Here is a 24535-nt window from a genome sequence, read left to right on the forward strand (position 1 = left end):
TCACCGATAGTGTGAAACACAATCAAAAACATTTTACGAAATTTGGAATTTTTGTTAATTTAAAGGAATAAAAATTTTGATTTAAATTTGAATTTCTAACTTTTCCATTTAAAGAGTCTTATTTTTGTTACGTGATTAAATAAAACTTTTGTTGACCAACAATTACAAAAAAATTTCTATGCTAGGTTTCAAGTCACAAATTGTGGCTTTTTTGGGATTCCAATTTGTAAGACAGATTTTTATCAATTAGAATTGTCAGAATTTAGATCTGAATTTGTAATTCGAAACTGAAAATCTAATTTGTGGTCTTAAACTTAAATTTTGATTTAAATTTGAAATTCCATTTTTAATTTTTGCTCTTAAGTATCGAGATTTTTTCTTCTACAGTTTAAGTTTGAAGTAGTTTTTAGCACATTAAATAAAACTCTTCTTGACCAAAAATTATAAAAACTTTAAAGCAAATCAGAGCAGATAAGAGGCGTTGCAAATATCGCAGTGTTGCTCGCTTGTACGTGCATCGAGCCATACTTCAACAGAAGTCAAAAAATTATCAAAACAAGCAATCGACAGTAAAATCCGCCTTATCGCACTTGTTATTTGAATTATTATCTGGTAGGTGCTTGTTGCAACTTTACATTCCCAGCATCTGCATCTTATCATAATTTATCAGAATTTTATTTATGGAAGCGCACACGAGTCTTGGAATAATTTTAATTAAATTTAGTGCCATTGTTTCGTGATTTATGAAGATTGTCACGTCGGAAAGTACTATTTTAATTCACTCCCGAGTCGCGATAAACCACTTTGTTAGTAGTGTAATGTTATACCACAGGCTCTATTTAAACAATAAACACCAAAGAAATGATTAATGCAATAGAAAATAATCCCCGACTCGGAAATTATCTGCTAATATCACGCCCCCCAATGATCCATATCCAATTAACAATTTTCCACTCCAACAATTATCTCACTTTTAATTCGCAAATCGTGACGCATATTAAAATTAATAAACCGGCCTCGCATAGGTGTGTTTTATTTATTGTTATTATTTTAAACGGCCGTATTTTTTTGAAATTTCCGATTGCAATATCGTGTATAGTCTCCTCTCGTAATCATTATTGCATAACAGTACTCGTTCTGCAAGGTTAATGGAAATTATCTGAAATATCTGACGTATGCCGCTCTTATTTTTGTAACGATTGAGCGCATTCCGGCCCTGAAAACCGCTCCAATTGTGACTAATATGTCTGAAAATGTCGATAACAAGAGGAAATTCGAGGGGTCATCAAAGAAAAATTTAAGAATTTTCGGCCATGGCCACGACAAAGAAACCATTAATAAAATATTTACAATACAATAGCACGTGGGCCGGTGGTTTTTATACAGCGATGGTAATTCAAAATTGACAGTTAATGTGGAAATGGAATTTAATTATAAAACTGATAATGAAAAGAAAAAATATTAACAAGTTCGTAAATTTTCTTGTTGACTTTATATTTCAGCTTGTTTTATGTTTCGGTGCTAAATTATCTGGAAAATAAGTGTCCCGACAAATGGGCCATAAATTTGTCCAACGTGGCGATTTTTTATTTTGCCCCATCAAAATGAAGTTTTTTGATTTTATTTTTTGAATAACATTGTCAAAATTGTTCTAATTAATGAAAAAGATTCAAACAAATTATCCAATTTTTGTTCTTTGTGGTCAGGTCAAAAATTCGATTTTCCGCCGAGATTCGGAAAGGTCGCCGTTAAGGTCGGGTTATCGTACGAATGACCATGTAGAACGGAAGTTCATTACGAAGTTAACTTTGACACAATGCGTGCACACACTGTGACGATTCCACATGATATTATCAGGAAATGCTCGGATTACTGAAGAGAAGGACGCCGATATGGACAATCTGCGAGTTAAAAAGCAAAACAAACACCGACTTTCCCATGTGGTTGATACTTATTTCAACCTACCAACTATTTTATTTTTGTATTATGCATGGCTGAGTCGGTATCCGCCATTTAACTCTCAATGAAGTAGCAATTTTTGAAATCGAAATTTGGTAAAAAACGGGAGCATAGGTCGACCTCTGCGGCAAGCCTCAAACACCACTTTCATTGTTCTTGTGCACTTCCGATTGGTGTTTTCGCGAACTACTAACACATTTTTACTTTCAGTAACATATTGTTCAACTTAACACTCTGTTTAACTCCAATGGTTTACTTTCGCATCCACTGGAATATTCATTTTTATCCAAATTTAACCCACATTGCACACAAGTCTCGAATTTCTTTCAATTACCAATTTAAATAACCCGATAAAACCTTTTAAAGTGTGTTACAGTCGTTAGTTATTGTTAGCACGTATTGTCCAGACGCTGTTAACACTTTATTTCAACGATCGAATGAATGGCAATTATATGCAAAGTTCGATTGTGTCGTAAAAAGTCGAGAGAAAACCGTCGATACTTTCCATATCGATTGGGCAATTATCCGATAAGGATTTCGAGAATTTGTCTTGTGGGGAAGATGTGATCCGGAGTGTAGAAAAGCCGGAACGTTGTATTGGAATGTCGGACCTTCTAGGGACGAGATGCTGCTGATGTCTCAAAACAATGGGAGCTTTGAGCGAATTTTATTTATTTTCTCAGATCTTTACGTAATCGCAACGGAAGAAAAACAGGAATTTTTGTACGGAAATAAACTAAATTCCCAAGCTTTGTGGGAAACAATCTTTTCGGTATCTCTGTTTTAGTAGTATTGTTTTAGTAGTAATGATTGGAATTTATTAGTGTTTGTTATTGGTGTTTTTATAACATGTAATAACGTCATTTTACTTTTTATTAGCTATTTTATTGGCGCCATTGAAGGCCTAAGTGACTTGCTAATATATGATACGAGTTTGTTCTTTGGTATGTGCATACAGGAAAGTTATTCTTGTTAATAATTTTAAATACTGTTCCATTTAATTAAAATTAAGTGCGATTATAAAATATCTTTAACGATCCCTTATTTTTATTGTCGTTCCGGGTTTATTCTACGAGAAATTAAATTTCCGTTATGGCAAATTCTTAAAATGGTAATTAGATATTGAAGAAGGGAAAGTGATTCTTCATCCACAAAACCACAATAAACAAATTTTGTGGTCGAACGCCATAGTGACCGTATCATAAAATAAATTAAGTAATTAGAAATGATTCCAAAATTCACATTCAAGACTGAGTTTCATTTAAAAAAAATTGAGCCAATAGCTGTGAATTCTAGAAGGTTAAAATTTAATAATTGTTGATTGATTACTGGGGATTGAAGAATAGAAAGTGATTCTTCATGCACGAAACCACAGTAAAATTTGTCGGTCTTATAAGATAAATTAAGCAATTAGAAAAAAGCCGAAACTGGTTTCAAAAATCCACAAAATCCATCTTCCTGGGGCAATCTGCATACCGCACCATTCGGCCATCTTCTGTTATCACTCGTGACAGCAGATTCTTCAGTTGAACGATGCGCAATTTGTAATTTTTATCGCCAATTAGTGAAGAATTTCACGTAACTAATTACATAAATTTAGTGACAGTTCACGCGTTTCGATTAACCTATTTATGAAGTGATGCACAGTGAAAAAATCTCCGAAATATCTCTTGAATACAGTTAGAGTTTTATAAATCTCGCGTCACTTTTGCACGCCGTTTCATAACTCTCACACCGATTCAATTAATTAGCTTTGACCTCAAAGTTCGGGCGTAATTAATTGTCCGACCTTTACCCAATTAAAGTTAATCAGATTATGCAACGTCTGGCTTTTAATTGCAATTTCGTATCGGAGAAATGGATCGTGTTTATAAGGCTGCTGCGAATTCTTTCCATGGCCGATGTTGGTTTCCTTTAAACGGCATATGTGTGGGTACTTTCTAATTCAATATTTTTTCAAAGAAATGAAATTGTATAGGCACTGCGATGTTTATAGCAAATTCCGCACATTGCTTTCCTAGTACAGTTATTAACGAGACGAGGCGAAAATGTCAAATTACCTTTCTCTTCTCTTAATCACTGGTTGACTTTGCACGGCACGTAAGAGACACGGGAGCGTTTTTCGGAACACCCTTTCGAGAAATTCGATTTTTAAAAACGTCACGTACCACTCGTTACCTTTATTGGCCGGTTTATGGCAGGTTTTGGAAAACGGATTTGTTTTCAGGCACGAATTTTATGGAAATTTCAGGGTCATAAACACCACCTGTTACATGGCGGTACAATGGGCGTTTTCCCACGATTTCACTCAATTTTCGCCTATTCGCTTGCATAAAGTTTTGTAAAAATTGCCAACTATTCTAGAGACGGCGTTACAACGTGATATATCCGCGAGTTTATTACCGGCGAGCAAAGTGGCTTGTTAGTTATCTAATTTAACATTTTTGAAATTAGGTACGGCAATAAAATTCACTTTACTGTATATTGCGGCGGTTATGTTCATTACTAAAACCGTTAGATATTCACACTTGTACTCGTACAATCACAAAATCTACGCCTTTTTCTGCAATTTGCATTAAATTGCAGTAAACCAAGGGCTTTATGTTTTTATTTTATTTATGCAGAAAATGCCGACTTTCAATTTTAAATTTCGAAAAATTAGGACTTCTTAAATCTAAAATAAACTTCAGAAGTCAACAAATTTGGCTATTTTTAAGTTTCTAATAAGATATTTCTGAAATTCGTTGCAGTAATTTCTGAATTATACATTAGGATTTCAGAATTCAGATCTAAACTAAAAACTAAAAAGTCAGATTTGTGAATTAAAATCGTTGGTTTTGTGCTTTAATTAATTAATTAATTTTAATTTCTAACTTTTACGAGGTTGCTACAAAATACAGGGTGCACCAGAACTCGCGCCGCAAAGAAAAATGCCATGTAAGGTAAAATACCAGGAACATGGAAAAAATGTTAAAAATATTCTATCTATAAAAATTTCAAAATTATGAGAGTTTAAATTTTGCACTTTGACTAAAAACAAATTTTCCAAGTTATTTTTGCTGCAGATTATTAGAAGAGGAAACAAGGAATCTGTATCTTAAATTGTAACTCTGTTTAATGTTATTTGTGGCTTTTATTGGCAAAATTTTTGTACCATATCTAAATAATTATAAAAAAAACATATACAAGATGATCTTGTCATTAAATAGACATAACAAAATGTCAAATGTCAAAAAATAATGTCAAACATTTTTTTTTCATGTTCTTTGTATCTTATCTTACTTGAAATTTTTCTCTGGTGGAATACATAGAACTGGGGATGTAATAATTATTTGTAGATATAACAAGACAATAAAGTTTCTACACGAATATGTTTTTTTTTTCTGAAATTGTAGTTATGTAAAAATTGATGCAACCAACATTACACAATATGCACACTTTACGGACTATCGTGTCAACTTTACGGACGATTGCAATTAATAACATGAGTTCGGAAAAATACTAATTTGCGGAACGATTTCATGAAAACATTTTTGTTGTTGTTTTTTTTTTAATTGATTTGCGATGTTTGTTTGCCACTTTTGGAGAGTTTGCTATAAAGCAACAGCTCCTGGGACATTGTCTCGTCAAAACAATACACAATTTGATTACCGCAACACATAATAGGCACTTTGCCATTTATGAAATTAGAAGCATCGATTCACACTATTACCTTATTAAACTTTTCCAATCGGAATAAAACTTCACGGCCAATTTCCTCATCGCATTATTCCTCTAAATTAGCTTTTTGTGTTTCTTTGCATGTACTAAAATTCAGCAGGTGTATGCTTGATTGATCATTAATCTGAGAAATTATAATAAAGTTTAAATTTAGAAAGTTTCCATACAAAACTAGTCGTAATTTAAAGCTTTCACTTTTCAAAATAGGTAAAAATTGCGACCAGTTGAGGAGTCCTGAGACAAGTGGATCGCAAAAAGTAATATAAATCTTGGTTGGGTTTTGCCAAGATCATGTACCTGTAATTTGGCGAGATGTTAAAAGTCGTCGTATAAAAAAGGTCAAAGTACCCAATAATGAGCAGTTGTAAGGCAATAATACCAAAGCGCATAAGTTTGGTAAAACAGTTATTAAGTCTGGCTTTTGTTCAACCCGTGCCATGTTCGATATCACGTCAAATTAGAAATGCAATCCATCAATGCGGTTGTCGGAAGAGCATCTTTTTTAGCTTGAATATTTATTGCGCTATCATTAAGTTCTCTCGATTCGATATGCTTTATTAGTGTAATAATTAGTTGCAACATGTCATAAATTACGCGAATTTGTTCTACTTTAACAAATACTGCCTTAATAGTATATTCCCTTTTGTAGAAATTAAATCGAGCAAAAATCAAAATAATTACATCATATATCTAGTAAATACTCCAATTATTTATTTTTTCATTACTCAAAACTAGTCTCGAGACGCTCCGCGGCCATGTTTCTTAGAATTTGCATCGTGTATGTGCCTTTTTCTTATAGCTTATTTTTCCTATGAATATTAATGAGCCGTTATTACTAAATTGAATTTGTTCTCATCAACTACAAGCCAACCTAAAAATAAACTTCATTCATTAAGCCTCCCCTATCATTTATTTCTTACACGAGTTATTATCAAACAAAACGTACAAGAAAACAGTGTGAATAGTTTCAATTAGTTCGGCAATTAACTCGGCCATTCCTTATCTCTTCCCATATAATAGAACAAGTGTTATCTAATTTTCAACAAAACCGCTTCAATACATCAATTTGTCAACAATGTATTATGTAATAGCGTAACCTTGTTTTTTTTACACGGGCGAAAAGAAGTGTACACGCTTTTGCCTTTGGTGACAACGCGGTTAAGCTTGATTTATACCATTTGCAGACGGAAATGCAATAGTTGTAAAACATACCGATTAATATGTGCTCATTTATAACCTGACATAAGCGGAAACAGAACTTAAGAGTTATTATCGCAAGCAATTATATCGATAATGTAGATCACTGCACTAATTTACTCGAGAAAAATCCCAACAAATCGAATCTCGTCGATGGAATTTCGCATGAAAACAACTTAATTTGTTTTGTAGCAATTATATACCATTATTACTGCTAAATACGTTATTACACCAAACTTTTTTAATCTATTAGATCTAAGGTCATATTTACATGCTATTAAACCAATTAACTTATTCATCGTTTAATCACTGACGATGACCAAGCACTCTATATTACACGCAAAAATATAATAAAAACTATTAAATTTTATAGCACCTTTTGTGTTTTCGATTTATGCGGTAGATAAATTAGTGATATCCAAGAGAAGAAAAACGAAACCTGTTGTAATATTCACACAATTTTAACCTGTCAGGTGCTGCTTATTTAACACTTTCTTTTATTGTGTACAACATGTCTTTTCATTGTTCAATTCTTTTGTAATGTACTGTTGTTAACAATGCAAATAAGTCACTTAACGCGCCATGCAAAACTAGCTTTTCAGTGTAATTTCACAAAAAAGAAAAGGTATGAGTGTCGGGACAAATGATCACTAAAGCGATTTCATTAAAAAAATCTTGGTTGAAATTAAATTAAATTTTCGTATTTTGTGTTTTAATATCTTTTTTCAAGGAAAAAAGTCAAATCTCAAGTTCTGATAAATCGTAGGAAAGCTAACATTATAGATAATTTGTACATATTTTGTACAATTTGTCCATATTTTTAAATCTTGATAACTACTAAGAAATCATTAGAACTCTTAAAAAAAATTGAGAGTTCCTTGACTGTGAACCTTGACCTCTAACTTGGCGATGTTTTTTTGACTTTTAACTCGTGCATTTTGGAAAATTCTTAGACATTTTTGGAGATTCTTAAAAGTGGACAAAAATTTTGGCATTTCTTTGACTTTACATCTCTTGTTGTTATTAGATGAGATATCGACGATTTTTTGTTTTTGACACTCAGCACGTGCATTTTAGCAAATTTTGAGACATTTGTGGAGATTAAAAAATCTCAGTTTATTGTAGAAATTCTTAAAAGTTGTTAAAAATTCTGGGATTACTTTGACTGTAAACCTTGACTTTACATTTCTTGTTGTCATTAGATCAGATTTTGACGATATTTTTGACACCCAGTTTGTGCATTTTGGAAAATTTTTAACAGGAATTTCTTAGATAAATAAACTTTTAGTAAATGTAGAAATCATTAAAAAGTTGTCAAAATTTTGGGATTTCTTTGACTATAAACCTTGACTTTACGTCTCTTGTTGTCATCAGATCAGATCTTGACGATGTTGTTGTTTTTGACACTCAGCGCGTACATTTTGGCAAATTCTTAGACATTTCTGAAGATTCATAAAATCCCAGTAAACGTAGAAATTCTTAAAAGTTGTTACTCCCTCCGTCCAGAAATAAGTGTCCGATTCTCTTTAAAAATCATATTTTGTTCAAACATACACTTGAGTGCAAAAAAAAAACACAAATTGAATTTTTTATACTGTAATTTGGCTTGTTAATAAATGCCAGTTTTATGACGTTGTCTTTGTCACAATTCACAATTTCACAATTGTCAGGCATCTTCCAAAATTCTATCAAGTTTTCCTATTTTATTCCATTTCGTTTTTAGCACTGACTATGACACTGCACTGGTAAGACCACCCAATACAACATTTCTTTTGATAGTTTTCTAACCTTTTTCACACTATGTAAAACTCTGAAAAATTTGACAATTTGCGTTTTTTTTGCACTCAAGTGTAACTATAACTTAACTTAATTACAATACAATAACGTTTCTCAAAAATGTTTAGGAGTCATATGAGTTATTTAAACTGAATTGATGATGTCTTGTACATGTTCATAAAGTCCAAAATCAAACTTTATAGAAATTGGAAGCCTATCAAGTCTGTGAAAATGGTCTTTTTTCATATGACTTACTTTATAATTGTTACCTCCATTTACTCTTATGGTTTACGCACATACACAGTTGGTGAGAAAGAAAAACCTTATTCAAAGTATCAGAATTCAATTCAGAAAAAGCACATAATAAACCACTTGCTTTTTGTTTAGAGTTAAATTAGGCTTTTTACGATCGTTGTTTGCCAAAATATTTTCTTTATCTCCCATTATTTTCTTAGGCCGGAGATTTATATTAGGTCTTGAAAATTCATGTTTTTCGATTAAAAACTTATCTTTTAAGGAAAACTACGACACATTTTTAGTTGCTATCAAAAACACATATAAAAAGTGTTTTTAAAATGACACTGTAGTTTTAGCAGCAAAGGCAACTTTTCTTAATTTTTGAAAAACAACGAAATCGGTCTCTTATTTCTGGACAAAGGAAGTAAACACTTTGCGATTTTTTTGACTGTAAAACTTGATTTTACATCTCTTGACATTAAATCAGATTTTGACAATGTTTTTTTTTGACACCCAGCTCGTGCATTTTGGAATTTTTTAAACATTCCTGGAGATTAAAAAGTTCCATTAAATGTAGTAAATTCTTAAAAGTTGTTAAAAATTCTGGGATATCCGTGACTGTAAACCTTGACTTTACATCTCTTGTTGTTATTAAATCAGATTTTTACGATATTTTTGGTACCCAGCTCGTGCATTTTGGAAAACTCTTAAGAGATCCCTGTAGATCAAAAAAACTTTAGTAAATGTAGAATTTCTTAAAAGTTGTCAAACATTCTGGGAGTTTCTTGGCTTTGTTGTTAGATCAGATTTTTTTGACCCCAACCCGTGTAAATCTGATACCCAACAGTTGTGTAGTATGTCATCGCGTCTAAATAACTCATTAAATCCAACCCCGCAGTTTTCTCGTTGTAAAAATCTTCGAAGCACGTTCATTTCGCAGCAGGTGTTTGCAGAGCCACTTGTTTACGAAATTCATAGAAATATCAGCGGTTGGTAATCGTGTGGGCGATTTTATACGGCACAAAAGACACATCTCTAAAAACCATTAACGTACTCGTTTTATTAGCTAAAGTGACCATTACGACTTACTTTGTAGCTAGTGCTCTAATAAACACTCAATTCTATTGCGTTTACCACGGCTAATCAACAACCAGTTTAATATCAACCGGTACGATGGGATTTTTCTCCCTTAGGGTGATTCGGTGGTCAATCGACGTGCTTCCTGAAGCATACAAAAATAGGGCCAGGAGTCGCATCGATGCGTGTCGCAGTATTTTAATCCCTTCTTTTTCACATACATATCGGAGATAGAGAAGAAAAGAGATAAGATTATAGCGTAACGGGCCGGAGGATTGAAGCACGCATTCCTTCGAGATAGGAAATCACCGGCGACTTGGATTTATTATTATGGGTGTGATACTCGCTCTTGTGCGTTTAACATACTGAGGTATTTACTGAAGGATTAAATCAGTGCATCAGGGATGAACGATGCCATTGTCGGCGCAAACAGGAATTCTTATGTAATTGTGGAGGGTGCTGCCATCGAGATAACTCTAATATTACCTGCATAAATGGCGATTTATTTGCCACATTTTTGCCAAAAGCTAGTCGGCGATCCCCCAGGAGATAAAAGAGATGAGGACGCCCAAGGAGAAGAAACATGACTGTCTAGCAAATGGCATGAAGGGTACTAATATAGTTGTTTCAGGAAAATATAAGGAATCTCACTGAAAGAATAATCTTGAACATAGAGGCAACCAACAACATAATAATTCTAAATGTGCAGACCCACCACAGAAACTTGTACATCTATACAACCAACAGAGTGAGAACAAATGGACCTGAGGGGTTTACAGAGGTGGCAACAGAAAATGTAACTAAGACACAAAGAGAAATAAAAAACAGTTTTTTGAAGAAGTTGCTAAATAGCTGTTTTTGATTAAATACAGGGTGTCCAGGGTTATTTAAAAATGTTCAGATTTTCAAAAAAGCGCGTACAGAATTTATTGCATCACCTAAAAATATTTTCAAGTATACAGCGTGTTCGGTTCAAGTCGCTCTGGCCGATAACACCTAAACTTACTTTTCAAATAACACTATTTATTCCAGGCTTTCTTAGTAAATGCGTCAAATTTTTTTGGCACATCCGGTGTAGCTGGAAGTGCTACCAAATTTAGTTTTTCAAATGGAACACCTATATTTTTTTGCTCGAAACAATAATAATTGGCATGAAAAATACGGTAAACCACTATTTATTACATTTTACTTTACATAATGCACTCAAAAAACAATTTAAATTTTAGAATTTTATTAGCAAATTTTGCAACGTAAGCGGATTTTACTTGTCAAGGTATTTATGCAAAAAGCAATATGCTTGGATACCGTTTAATTGTTAGTTTGACAAAGCCTAATTTGTCAATAAATCTTATTGAGATCTTTAATAATGGATGATTTTAATTACGACGAATTGAAGTGTTTTTCAACTGCAATAAAAATGGAGCGGAAGCTGAAAGACAGTATAGAGAAAAATACCCAAATAGTGTTGGAACTTTAGTCGAATTGAAAAACAACTGAGACGAACAGGTTCGCTTCTTAAAACTAAAAAACCTGTGGTTCTTAGTGAAGAACAAGAAAATAGATATCTGAATGTTCTGTTACCAGTCGAAGAAAATCCAAGAGTTTTCATAAGAGAACTCGCTCATCAGCATGATATTTCTATTGAAACGGTTTACAAACTATTTAAAATAAACATAAAAAAATCTTATAAGGTCTCTGTAATTTCCTTTTTCTTTAAGACCCGAGTTACCCAGGCCTTGCGAGAGAACGATGGTCCAAAAAGAATTGTGAAAGCACAATGCTAGGATTAACAAAAAAAAATTAAATAATACTTTTGGGCAGCAGTGGATTGGAACACGTGGACCAGTTAAATGGCCTGTCAGATAACCTGATATTACACCTCTAGATTTCTTTTTATGGGGCCGTATTGGTGATCAGGTTTATCTTCCAAATTCAAAAGCTAAAAGATAGAATAACAAACACTTGTAGAAACATTAATGAAGATTATTTATTGCGGGCAGTTACAAGTGTTTGACAACGATGCCATTTATGTATTGAATATAACGAATTTCAGTTTGGACATTTACTGTAAATTGTCGTTTTCTTTTTTAAATGTTTATTTTCTTTCTCTTAGAATCGTTTTAATCATTAGAAAGAGCATGATGATGAGAAAGTTCTTTGGCAACTCTTGGATATTCTTCGAGATTGATGACCAAAGATTAAAATTTTTTCCTTGTTTTTCACTAACAAATAATGGGTTTTTTACTTTTAAGAAATGATCATGTTTGTCGTTTTTCAATTCGACTGAATTTTCAACAAATTTGGTGAATTCTATTTGGATAGTTTTCTCTCGACTGATGTCTTTTCTTTAAGCCTTTGGTTCGTTCTTATTACATTTGTGAAATATTCTAAGCTTATCTGCCAATTGTCAAAAACTGACAAATTAGATTTATCAAACCAAAAATTAAACTGTATCCAAGCATTTTTTATTCACACCTTTCTTTCAAAATTAAAAATTTCCTTATAAAATTCTAAAATTTAAGATGTTTTCTGATTGCATTGTGGTTTACCGTATATTTCATGTCAATTATTATTGTTTCGAGGAAAAAAAAACATAGGTGTTCCATTAAGAAAGCTAAGAATGAATATTATTACTTAAATATTTACTTTTTGGAAAAAAGAAGTAAGTTTAGGTGTTATCAGCCGGGGGACTTGGACCGAACACCCTGTACAGTGTGTTTCAAAAAAGGTAAGTTAAATAAAAATGTAGCGAATTGTAGTAAAAAACATCGTTTTATGGGCGATTAGAGTTGTTGTTTTTTCTTTCTAAAAATGTGTTGTTTTTGTTGAAATCAGCGAGTGTAACAAGCAAAAAGCTGCAAGCTCGTAATTAATAAAAGGAACAATATATTCCGAAGGCGGAACAGCTCGCCACATGTGCCGTTAACGTCCCGTTGCATGTAATAACACTTATCTGTGCATAACGAAAGTAAATTGGTTCGTTGTCTAAGAAAAACGTTGTGATCCCTCTTGGTAATTAATTTGCGTGTGTGCTCGAGCATTGTATCACATAAAAATCGGTAATTACGTAACTAAGCTCGACGCAAGTAATCAATTGTGGTTTAGATTGGCTCACGCGTAAAAATCGCAAATTCCTCACAATCCACCTTGCATGTTATGCAAAATTCCATTGCATAACACCAAGTTTGCCATTGTACGGACAGATTGGCCTAAGCTCTCGCAAATAGTTTCATTAATCTCAAACTTGTGGCTGGATTCCGGAAAATTTTGCCATTCCGTATGGCAGTTATTAACCGACATAACCTTTCGCGATTTTCTCTCGTTTCATTTCGATATTTATGCCGCCATTGTCACATAAATGGAACTAATGCGGCGTATCTCTCTCGCACGTTAGATTAAATTATTTGCGAATGAATTACGGCCGATGTTAGCTTGTTTGTTATAAGCGCGATTATGGGATTAAGGAGATAAATAATAACTGCCATTATGAAGTGTGCACGCAAAACAGGTACATGGAAAAATGGCATAGCGTGCCAAAGCAAATTTTGAATTTTAACACCACTTTGGACAATCATTACAATTATTTTTAAACTGTTTTCACGTGACACTAATGCGACAATAATTCGGCAACTAATTGAAAGGTAGAAAGCTGAGCAAAATAGATTTTTGACCCAATAGCACTGCAATTATCCCAACGTTTGCCAAATAATTATAGGAGGAAACTAAATTAGGGACCGGAACATTTTCTAGGAGTTATAAAACGACACTACTATGGGCCTGATCTAAATTTTATTCTGACAAAAAGCATTCATCTTGCTTTGTTGAGGTTGACAAGATTAAATTTTGACACGACTGATGGAGCACCACAGTAAGCTCATTGTTTCCTTTCACATTCCTCCAGATTTAAATTTTTAATTTTGAGAGAATACATTACATCATTTTGGCCCTAGTCCAACCATAAAACATTCAAATTTTTTAATGCTGTAATAAATAAAATCTAATGGTTACAAGAGAATTAATTGTTGCCTCTTTTGAGATTTTTTTTTCACTTTTTTTTTGTTTTTTTAATTGTGCACTAGTTGTTGGCTGTTACGACACGGTGTTTTATAACTTAAACTTTGTATTTTACTTCTTGAAACAATAATTTTTGAGTCGTGATGTAGCTTCTTATATCTAAGATTAGCCAAATGACAGTATGTTCATGCAACGGCGTGATAGGTCTTCGCTCTTCTTCATTTTCCTTTTAATTTTAAAATTCTTAATGTTAATTTTGAAATGTTGATTACTAACATTCTCATATTTTTGAAGGGAAGTAAACACTTAAATATGGTTTAGTCATTACCGCTTTAACAACGATATAAAAAGTCTCGTCTGCTCGTTGTTATGTCATCCAGCGCCTATAATTACGTCGTCAAAATGATACTCCCCGAAATATAAGAGTTTCCTAATGAACCCTTAATGAGGGTCCGAGAGAAATATGTAGTTTCTAAAATTGTGAATTTTCAGGTAAGTGGCTGTCGAAAGATTCACGTGAGTAGATTACCAACAGGGAAGAGAAATTAATTAGTGCCTTAATTTATAAAAATGACTAGCGCTCAACTATGGTACAGAGTTAATTACTTACAAACTAACCTGTAACCTGTGTGGTACAAATTAACGTGTTTACGTTGAACAAAATCAGTAGCCGCAAGCGAGATTTTCTATTTATGTTCCTGAAAACTTTCACGTATTTGACAAATACACGTCACGCGTTCGTTTACTCTCTAGAAACAAGTAATTACCCGGTTCAATTAGAGACGACTAATTAAAAATTAACGCTGGATTTTGCTTTTCGAAGAATCACCATGACGAAATCGAGGTAATGGCTTGTGTTCGAGTAGACGTTTTCGTAATGATATTTTTTACTGAAACGTGGCTATTAGCTGTGGGTTAGAATGACGCTTTCAGCTGGAAAATTAGGACACCAGACGGTGACTAAACACTTTTCTTTTTTGTTTCCACAAGAAAACCAATTTTCTTTTATTATTATTTCTTTGAACAAACTGAAAAATCCTCCCTCAGTTTTTCAGTAGCGGGTCGAAACCCTTGTTTTAAAACCCGGTGGCGTGTTAAATTCCTTTAACCCGTGCCTTGGTGGCGCAGATGTGTCACAGGTGAAGCATCCAGTTGGGCGGTACCACCAGCATCTTCTCGGAACGCTTGTACCCGTTGATTACCTATCCTTACCCCGAGGTTTTCAGCAGGTATAGAATCGACGTTTTGTGGATCAAAAACGTTAATAAAATCACGAGAACTAGACGATGAACATTTCTAGTTTCCAGTTATGTACGCCGTTCATATCAAAGACTTTTTGCCAACAGACGATCCGATCACTAAAACATCTCCTTATTTGTCAAGTTGTAACTTCTGATTTACGCCAAGTTTACAAATGTGAGAAGATGGTGCTTTATGGGGCGATTTTGTGCAAATTGCACGGACCTGAAGTGAAAATTTTCTGAGGAACCAAAGATTTGGTGTTAGGATTAGTTTTTATTCTCACAATGGACATTCCAGAGTCTCATCTTTATGTATTTCTGTCTAGGTTCATTTGAATCGTCGACTATCAATAACAGATGACACTAAAAGTCTTTAATATCGTATTCAATTTTTTTTTTCATTCCATAAACCGGCCAGTATAAATACTTTTAATTGCCTGACATTATCGTTGTATGGTTAACAATTTTAATGCGATTGCGAGTATAATTGTGAATAATCGGCTTTGAATTTTTTATCAACAAGTCTCAATGACAACGTTCCATTGAGCGAAACTAACGGTTTTATTAATTTTCGGATTTAACAGTAACATAATTTCCGCTCTTGAGTAATAAAATGATTAGACCTAACATTGTATGGACGTACCATGTCTACAACAACTACCAGTATAGTTAACCGACTTTTTATGTGAAAATACAAGAAAAACAAAAAAGTTGATTCGATGTTGAAGTCGTTATATGAAACAGAGCTAGGCCTTGAGACGACTACTTAAGCTTCTTAAAAAATAACACTGCACAGGCCGCAGTTAATTACATCTGAGACGAGATATTTTAATCATTATGGTAGAGGAGATACAACAGAGGGTAACAATTTTCTAATTTAAGTTTTGAGGCAGCCTGAGGCAGCAAGAGGTCACCAAGTGATAATTATTACAATTAAATCAGATGAATACAAAGTATTTTACAAAACATGAAGTAAAACTAAAAAAAATGAGGTCGTGGATGTTTTTCAAGTTTTATAATGAAAAAGCCAATAAATTACGAAAATTAATTAGTTGCAGTAAAAGTTTGGTCTGGATCTGGTATTTATTTATTTGTTTATTTAAAAAAACGTAAAAATGACGCAATGACACATCCAACACATATTTACGAGGTCAAAACCGTAAATTTTACATTAATTACTGATTTGCAAGTATATGATTTAAAAAGCAAGGTTTTGTGCTTTACAATCACGAAACTATTATTTTTTTAATAAATTTTATCTCTATGTAAATAATTATAGACGAAATGACACACTCATAACTTAGTCAACATCCCTGTCATCATTCCGAATCATTATCTCCAAAATGTCGATATCTAAATGCTCGATTTCAATTAAAATGTTGAGCCATAATCTCTCGCCTCCATTGTGTCTATCATTTTCAAATGTCAAATCCATCGGAGAGAAAGTAAATCTTTGAGTGTTATTAGTACCATCATCGTGGAAGAAACTTAATTAAGATACAGACACCGATTCCGTGCTTAGCACAGTGAGCTTGCACTTTGAGTGCTTTTCCTTGTCCCGAAATAATATAAGTGTTATCATCACCTCAATAACATTTCTCATTCGACTTATGTAAGCTATTCAAACACACGAGGCTGTTTCCGGAAAATGGGTCACATGGGTATAATTTTTCATCGGAGAAACGCATCCGTGACCTAAAAGGCACTTATCATGGTCAAAAGTACGCTTATCTCAAGCTGTCTGTTAGAAATTCTTCGAACCACCCGTTGAGCCCGGATTTGGCCTTAATGTGGCGCCACGTGACCAAGACAAATATTCTACGATTTGTAAAAAATCCAGACACCATTCATAAATGTGACCGGAAATTGTGATTTTACCTGGAAAAAATCTCTTTTATAATTTATTTAACGCTAGGTGATTTACAATGCCATTGGCACATTCTATTGTCAATGCAAGGTTGCCAGTAATTGTCGCCAATTTTGTAAATTTTCTCAATTTTATTTGTGGCCTTTCGATGACCTTTTGGGCTCTAATAAAATCTAAAGTTTCCGATTAGGTAAGTTAGCGTAATCGCAGGTTGGGTAAGTTATTGGTCAAGTGACACAATTTTTTTTCTCGATTGTACATAAATTCTATTTAAAATGCAAAAAAGCGGGTTAATCTTGTGCCAAATTTATATAATTTTTAAAAGTAGATCTGATTTTAAGTGAAAGTGAGCAAGTAAGTAAACTGCATCAGAAAATTAAAGATAGTGTCCATATTTGCATTATTAGTGAAAGTATAAATTTTTTGAATTGTTTTATTCGTGAAATTTTGACATTTGCCACCACAAGTAGTGTCATTGAGTTGATAACGACTTTATTTTTAGAGTTAGTAGCGAAAGTGTTATTTTTGAATTAATTTAATTTATGTAAGGAGTTAAATTACATACGAGAGAAATTGCGAATTAAAGGTCTTGACATTAGCATTGAATTTTTTGACAATTCAAGAATATGGTGTTATAAATTTCCAAGATTTCTAACGATATTGTTTTACAAATTAGACTTTTGTTAATAATAATAGTAATTTTAAAACTTCTTTTTCATTCGATCTAAATAATAATTTATTATTATTTTTTGTTGGACTTTATCACTAATAACTCAATAAATATAACAAATAAATTTGTATTTCCCCAACTGCCTTAATCTGTTTATTGATCGAATTTGCAATTTGTTTGGTCCTAAATCATCTTTGTAAATACCTCCATCTGTGATGCAATACATTGCGTGCGCATTTTGCAAGTCATTTCACATTTGGGCAGGTCATAGCTCGGGAACGATCAATTATTATCTGTCACTCCTCCAATCATAAACCACATTAAAACATTTATTACATGCAATAACACAATAACGCTAAATAGGTAGAAATACGTAACAAAAGTCGCTTTTCTATCGCCTAAAAAAAGCAAGAAAAATTACATAATATACATCGGATAGAATTCCTTGGACAAAAGCAGTCGTTCCTTGCATTAAAGTGGTTCTGTTATTCGAATACAAAACTGTGAGGAGTAAATTTTCCATGTCACTGCTTCTTTTGTCGAATTTTTAAAATTTCGTAACGTTTCTTCGATAAAAAATGTTCTTCCGATTTCTTTAATACTAAATCCCTGTTGGGAAACCATGGGATTAGTTCGTCATAATTGTTGTGACCTTTGGCATCGCCTTGTCGATCTGTCTCTGACAATTAAACCGAAGAAGCAACAAAAATGCGATCGCTGGAAGCCGTAAACCTGCCATTAATTTAAAATACAGCTTTAACAACTTTTCCTAGCACTCCCAGCCATCATAAGACACATTCAAATGCGGTAGTATTATCGTCTGTCGTAAATAATCCCAACTCTTTGCTTGTGGGATTTCATCCCAGTCCAGACGTCGCTGGTAATTACTCAGGTACCATAATGACCAATTCGTGACAATTTCGACCACTCGAAACGCTGGGGAGTTACCTACACAGGTAGGAGCGGAAGGTAATGCCAGTTTACGGTGAGACATCCTCGAATGCAGTGCTTTAATGAAACCGGTGTGCGTGCAGTGACGCTAGCGTGAGGATTAAATTCTACTAAAAATATGTGCAAGATGCACATTTATGACAAATTAACACTCAAGGTAATTCGAAATTATCATTACGTCAATTATATTTTTTTCATAGACTTGTGACGTGAGTGGCACGTTTCCAAAACTTGTAATTGATATTTTTGGATTTTGTCAAAAGTGGGCGTTTGAAAGTTTATTATTTTTGAAGGGTATTGATAATTTCGCGTTGTGGTGCATTTCCTACTTTCTACAAATAATTGGGTATTTACTGTGTTGTGAGTTTTTTTTTCAAAATTTTATGATCCGGAGATAATTGTCCTGGTTCTTTCACTTATTAATAAATGTCAAAATGATTGTCTTGTTACTTAAGTAAAAGTAAGCCGGGAGAATTTTTAAATTGACGGAATGTATTTATTTTACCAATTATTTTTAAATTTATTTCAACAATGAAACAGCGATGAGCTCACCAAACAAGCAAATCGCATACTGAGGGGCTTTAGTATTTAAGTGGCAAAAATTATGCTTGTCATAAAAATTGAATTTCTTTGTTCACGAATTTATTTTTTGGACAAAATTCCCTCTCATTATCTCTTCGAGAAGATTGAATATTTTTTCGCATTTTATTTAAATTTGATTGGATTTTGATTCAATATTATGCATAATGCATTTGTTATTATTATCAAACATAAACAGCAAATCATTCATTTGAACATTTATTACAAAGAGAGAAGAAAAATTGTCAAAAGTTGTTTTTTTCTTAGAAGTTGTGGAACAAAAGGAAAAAATCATTACTTTGTTTTATTGCTTATATTTATATTAATTTTGATTTAATTTTTTGGTCTAAGATCTAAGTTTTCAATGTACAGGGTGCTGCATTTTAGATGTCCGAATAGGGAATCTCCGAAACTAAGAGGTTTAGCCAAAAACGAGTGATACATTTTGGGGCTCATTTTTTGAGAAAATAATATTGGTGAAAACCGCATCTTGCTATCGTTTTTTTTTGTTTTCGACTTATAGACAAAAGTTGACATTTTAGAGAAATCTAAAAAAAATCATATTTTTGTTATTACAGAAGATACAGATTTGAAACAAAAACATTATACAGGCACTTTTTTACGTAGAATTTAATGTTGTTAACAATTTTTTCAAGTAATTTAGAAAAAAATAAGCTTTTTAAAACTTCCATAGCCACCTATGATTCCCATTTAAAAAAATACAAGTTTATTTTATTACTGCTAAACAAATGTTAACAAATGAAAAAAAATATTAACAACATTATTAAGTTCTACGTAAAAAAATGTTTGTATAATTAATGTCTTTGTTTCAAATCTGTATCTTCTATAATAACAAAGATATGAATTTTTCTATATTTCGCTAAAATGTCAACTTTTGTCTGCATTTTGTCTACATTATTAAATTCCTCGTAATAAAGTGCCCCTATAATGTCTATTTTCTCAAAAAATGAGCCTCAAGAATGTATCACTCGTTTTTGGCTAAACCTCTTAGTTTCGGAGATTCCCTATTCAGACATCCAAAATGCATCACCCTGTACAATACTTTATGCAGTCGTATTTTATAGAGAATTTAATTTGGAAAAATAGTGGAGGGATTTTTTTGCAGCTATTTCTTGTATTATGACAGAAGAATCAATTTCATCAAAAATTAATAAAAAAAATAGTATTTTCGTAGAATTTTCCATGTTTATAAGTTAGTGTTTTCCATTTCTCAATGTTGAAAGTGAATTCGTCAATATTGACCTGAATAATTTGTAAATGTTTTCTAGACAATTCTTAAATTTCCTTGCCCTCAAAAGTGCCGTCCCCGTCGCCACTTTACGATGTTAATCCACCTTCCCTGTTTAATTTTTATTATTCAAGCAGACTTTATTAAGCATTAAAACTCAGGTAGTTATGAATTTTCTAATACCTTCACCTTTGTCAGGTGCAGGTAACCTTCCATTTTCTCTTCACCCGTTCCAAATTCCGAATTCAACATAAGCCATCTAACAATAGACAATGAATATTTTTATCATCCATCTCGTACGCATTTAAATGTTAATTGTGGATGCACGAGAAGTCTCCAATGCAGTGTTTGCATCAATAATCAGTCAATGTGTTTGCATAATAACGAGCCCTTGGACTGATGGAAGAGAAAGACTTTCGCTGGTCGGTTAGCGACTCCACCTGAGGCAGTAGTCGGCTTGAAACTCAAACCAAAGAAAGGAAAAAACATAATACCATCAACGCGTATGGCATGAGTGTTAAAAGTCACGCAATACATGGGTGGTAGTGTTTGAAATTCTAATTAAATTTCTTAGATCACTCGTATTAAATTACGACTTGATTGCTTATTGCAGCGGTTTTTTTTCGCACGCGAAAAAAGTTTCATTCAATTAAAGAAAATTGTACTATTCTATTTATGGCGCGTTTTAATCACCGTTTGTCATTGTTGCGACATAATATACTCGTGTTAATATTAATTGGTACGTGGGTGCGGTACCACAACACGTGACCAATCAACAGTATCCTAATATTGCCCTAACTGTAACTTTAACAAGGCGCATCGAACACTTGTTATTATTTAATTAATAGAAATACAATTTGCGGTACCGTACTTTAGCGGAAAAAAACGGGATGGAAGTGGAACCTTGCGGTTCGGCCTCGACTCGAAATTCACCATCGCCGATTCTAATTAAGATAGCGAAAGGTTAAGTTCAACTTTGCGAATATTTAAGCGAAAGAGAAATTTTTTAACTAGCCGAAAATCGGTGAATCCCCTATTTTGTGTGGGTGACCAGAGACAATAAATAACTTTCGTTGCGGCCTTTTATAAAGGCATCGAAATCTCTCACACACGTTCGCGCTACTATTATGGCTTTTTACTTTTTAGTAGGTTGGATATTTAAAGAGTTTCTTGAATGGAAAGGGGCGAGGTTGACGGTGAAAGCGAGACCTAAGGGCATCGCCGGGCAGACAAGACAGACTTGAAGCCTTAAGGCTTTATCGTAAATTATACATCAGCCATAGTCACGATATCGGTTTTATTTGTATGTAAATTATCAACTTTCATATTGTGCATCTTTCGGTTAATTAGTCGGCGGCCGAGGAAACACCCAGGAAATTTCTCTTTCGATTTTTATCTAATATTCTCAAGAGATTAGTACCATATGTGTCAATCGAGATATGATCATGAGTCACGAGAGTTGTGGCAAATTGCAGAGACACTCATCTTTCACTAACTTTCATTTTTCGGTAACGATTTTTGTATATTACTGAATTTCTTCCGGTTTAGAGCAGGTTGAGGATTTTTATTCGGGACGAGTTTAAACACCTCGTGACTAGAATCAAACCAATTGTAACCGTAATTTCGCAGAAAAAGGCCGAGAACATGACCAAAATTATTGAGTGATTTCTATCAACTTTCCTTTAGTGAAGAAAATTGATAAAATTGATGACTTCAAGAGCTCTTAATATCCGTTAAATATTTGTCCTTGTGTTGAAAATTGGAAATTAAACTCTCTCTCAAGAATTTTCTAATTGATTTTTCGAGGTAAAGTCTAATTTTCGTAATTAGCACTTCCTCGAATAATTTGTTTTTAAATAGCAAGGTTTACAAATTATACCACAAAATATGTAGGCAACGTGAATAATATTTTGTTTTTGTTAACCCATCTAATTTTACAAACATTGGTCCAAAATTCAATATAACATCAAAAATGCATTTGGTTTGTTTCAGGCCGAGCGACTGGCGGATTACGGGCGTTTGTTGGGGGGCTCGCAGCCGTCTCTGGACGGCCGTCGCCGCGATTTGGATCGCATCCAAGACTTATTTCCACACGACTACTTAGGCTTACACATTGCTGAACCCAATTCAACGTACCATGTGGTAAGTCGAAAAAATGTAAATCAATAAACTATCCGTTTTCTCGATTTCTCAACTGATTATAAATTGAAGATTTTTCCGTGATTAAGTGCAGAAGAGCCTCTTTTACATAATAAAATCCTCGATGTCGTAATAGCGCATTTAACTAAGAAGCACAACATTCCGCGTTGTATCGCGACCGGATTGTTTATTTAAATAGCTCGATGCACCTCGTGTGCTTTTAATGCACATTAACAGACCGTTAAAACTGCATAAATGTTGCAATACAATATAGAAACATGCAGAAATCTTTCAGCGATCGTGTCGCGGACTAACGGTTCACCTGTACGAGTACCTCTCCATTTTTTCAATTTGAGGCTTTTCCTGGCGACTCGTTTGCATATTCACGGGAGTTCAATGTTTTCAAACGAGAATTTTTTTACAGAAAAAATCTTTCCGGAAGAAGTCACTCGGAGATCTCAATCTTATCGAAAATAACAACAGGGAAACATGCAACAGGATATTTTTGGTGGAGGCGCCGTGCACTATGGCACCGCTTCATATGCCACACAATGCCAAACCGAGGCATCTTTTCCTCTTCTCCGATCTTCTCCTCGTCGCCAAACCCCGTTCCAACACCAGCTTTAAACTCAAGGTAAGTAGACGAGAAAAATCGACAACACACATCTATTTTGGAGTGAAGCAACATCCGGTGAAAGTTAAATCCGGAAATAATTGTTTATTTTTGAGATATAATTACACATCAACAGCTGCTTTAGAAAAAATAAACAATTGCTTTCATAACATTACTTTTCTTCTCAGGAAAGCGTCCGAGTATCCGAACTTTGGATTGCCCCTTGCCCCGATTCGGAAACGGGCTTCCTCCTGGGTTGGCCGTCCCCTGCCCGCACATATTTGGTGACCTTTTGCACTCAAGCAGCTCGTGACTCCTGGTGGCGTGAACTCCAACAAGCCCTTGAAGTCCAACTCCGTCTCGAGCCTCCTACTACGAACATCAAAGTGGTCTATCGCGACCCTTTAAGTGGCACGGAATGTTCAAAAACTCTGGGTGTTGGACCCGAAATGAACTCTGGAGATGTGGCCAGATTGGCCCTTGATGAGTCCAGAATCGGGGATTGGGCTTACACTTTGTACGCCCGGGATCGAGACAACGCCCCTTGTGCTTTAATCGGCTGCGAGCGCCCCCATAGTATACAGTTGGCGAGACTGAGACAGTCGTTGTGTGCCGAAGAGGGTTTTGATTTAACTCATTGTAACAATAATCGGATACCGAGTGATATTGTTTTTGAGTTAAAACCGAATATTAAACCCTCTCCGAGAAAGTAAGACACGAAAACCCCATTTGAGGTTTTATTCATTTAATTTGTTTCATAGGACACCTTTAAAATTGTTCCGTAAAACCACCGGTCGGTTATTCGGAGTCCCTCTGTCTCGCCTATGCACCAATAATGCCCTTCCGCCTGCCATCACCTCCTGTCTTCGAGCCCTCTTCCAGAGAGGTCCCCACACGCAGGGTATTTTCCGACGGTGTGCCTCGGCTCGCGCCTTGCGCGAACTCCGGGAGAAAGTGGATACTCAAGGAGCCACCGTTTGTGAGGAAATATCAAACACTCCAGCTCTTCTCCTCGCCGCACTCCTCAAAGACTTCCTCCGGAGTCTCCCGGAGCCACTCCTCACCGGAAACGCTCAAGAATGGCTCACCGCGGCCTCTAGCGGCAGAACTGACCACTTGAGAAGACTCCTCAGTCTCCTACCTCGTGAAAATCACCTCCTTTTAGCCAACGTGATTTGTGTCTTATATAACATCGCCAAACGTGCCAGGTTTAACCTCATGTCAGCAGCAAATTTAGGTTTGTTAT

At 34.2% G+C, this 24535-nt stretch overlaps 1 protein-coding gene across 3 annotated transcripts in view; it reads left to right on the top strand.

Annotated features, from left to right (window-relative positions):
• Positions 1 to 24535, top strand: part of LOC123016281 (rho GTPase-activating protein 20-like) — a 43114-nt gene that overhangs the window by 17674 nt on the left and 905 nt on the right. Inside the window, exons 1-5 of one of the 3 annotated variants that reach the window (XM_044416582.1) lie at positions 18724 to 18866; positions 22530 to 22679; positions 23101 to 23310; positions 23478 to 23998; positions 24051 to 24526. In XM_044416582.1, coding sequence (XP_044272517.1) covers positions 18828 to 18866; positions 22530 to 22679; positions 23101 to 23310; positions 23478 to 23998; positions 24051 to 24526 — 1396 coding nt within the window. In that variant the 5' untranslated portion in view covers positions 18724 to 18827. Of the gene's footprint in view, positions 1 to 18723; positions 18867 to 22529; positions 22680 to 23100; positions 23311 to 23477; positions 23999 to 24050; positions 24527 to 24535 lie in introns of those variants that run through there. The other 2 variants (XM_044416580.1, XM_044416581.1) reach the window with 2 other exon arrangements.

The sequence above is a fragment of the Tribolium madens genome, unplaced genomic scaffold (assembly GCF_015345945.1).
Source record: "Tribolium madens isolate multiple individuals breed KSU strain unplaced genomic scaffold, Tmad_KSU_1.1 Scaffold_1;HRSCAF=32;Tcas5.2_LG8, whole genome shotgun sequence".
NCBI classification, from domain to species: Eukaryota; Metazoa; Arthropoda; class Insecta; order Coleoptera; family Tenebrionidae; genus Tribolium; species Tribolium madens.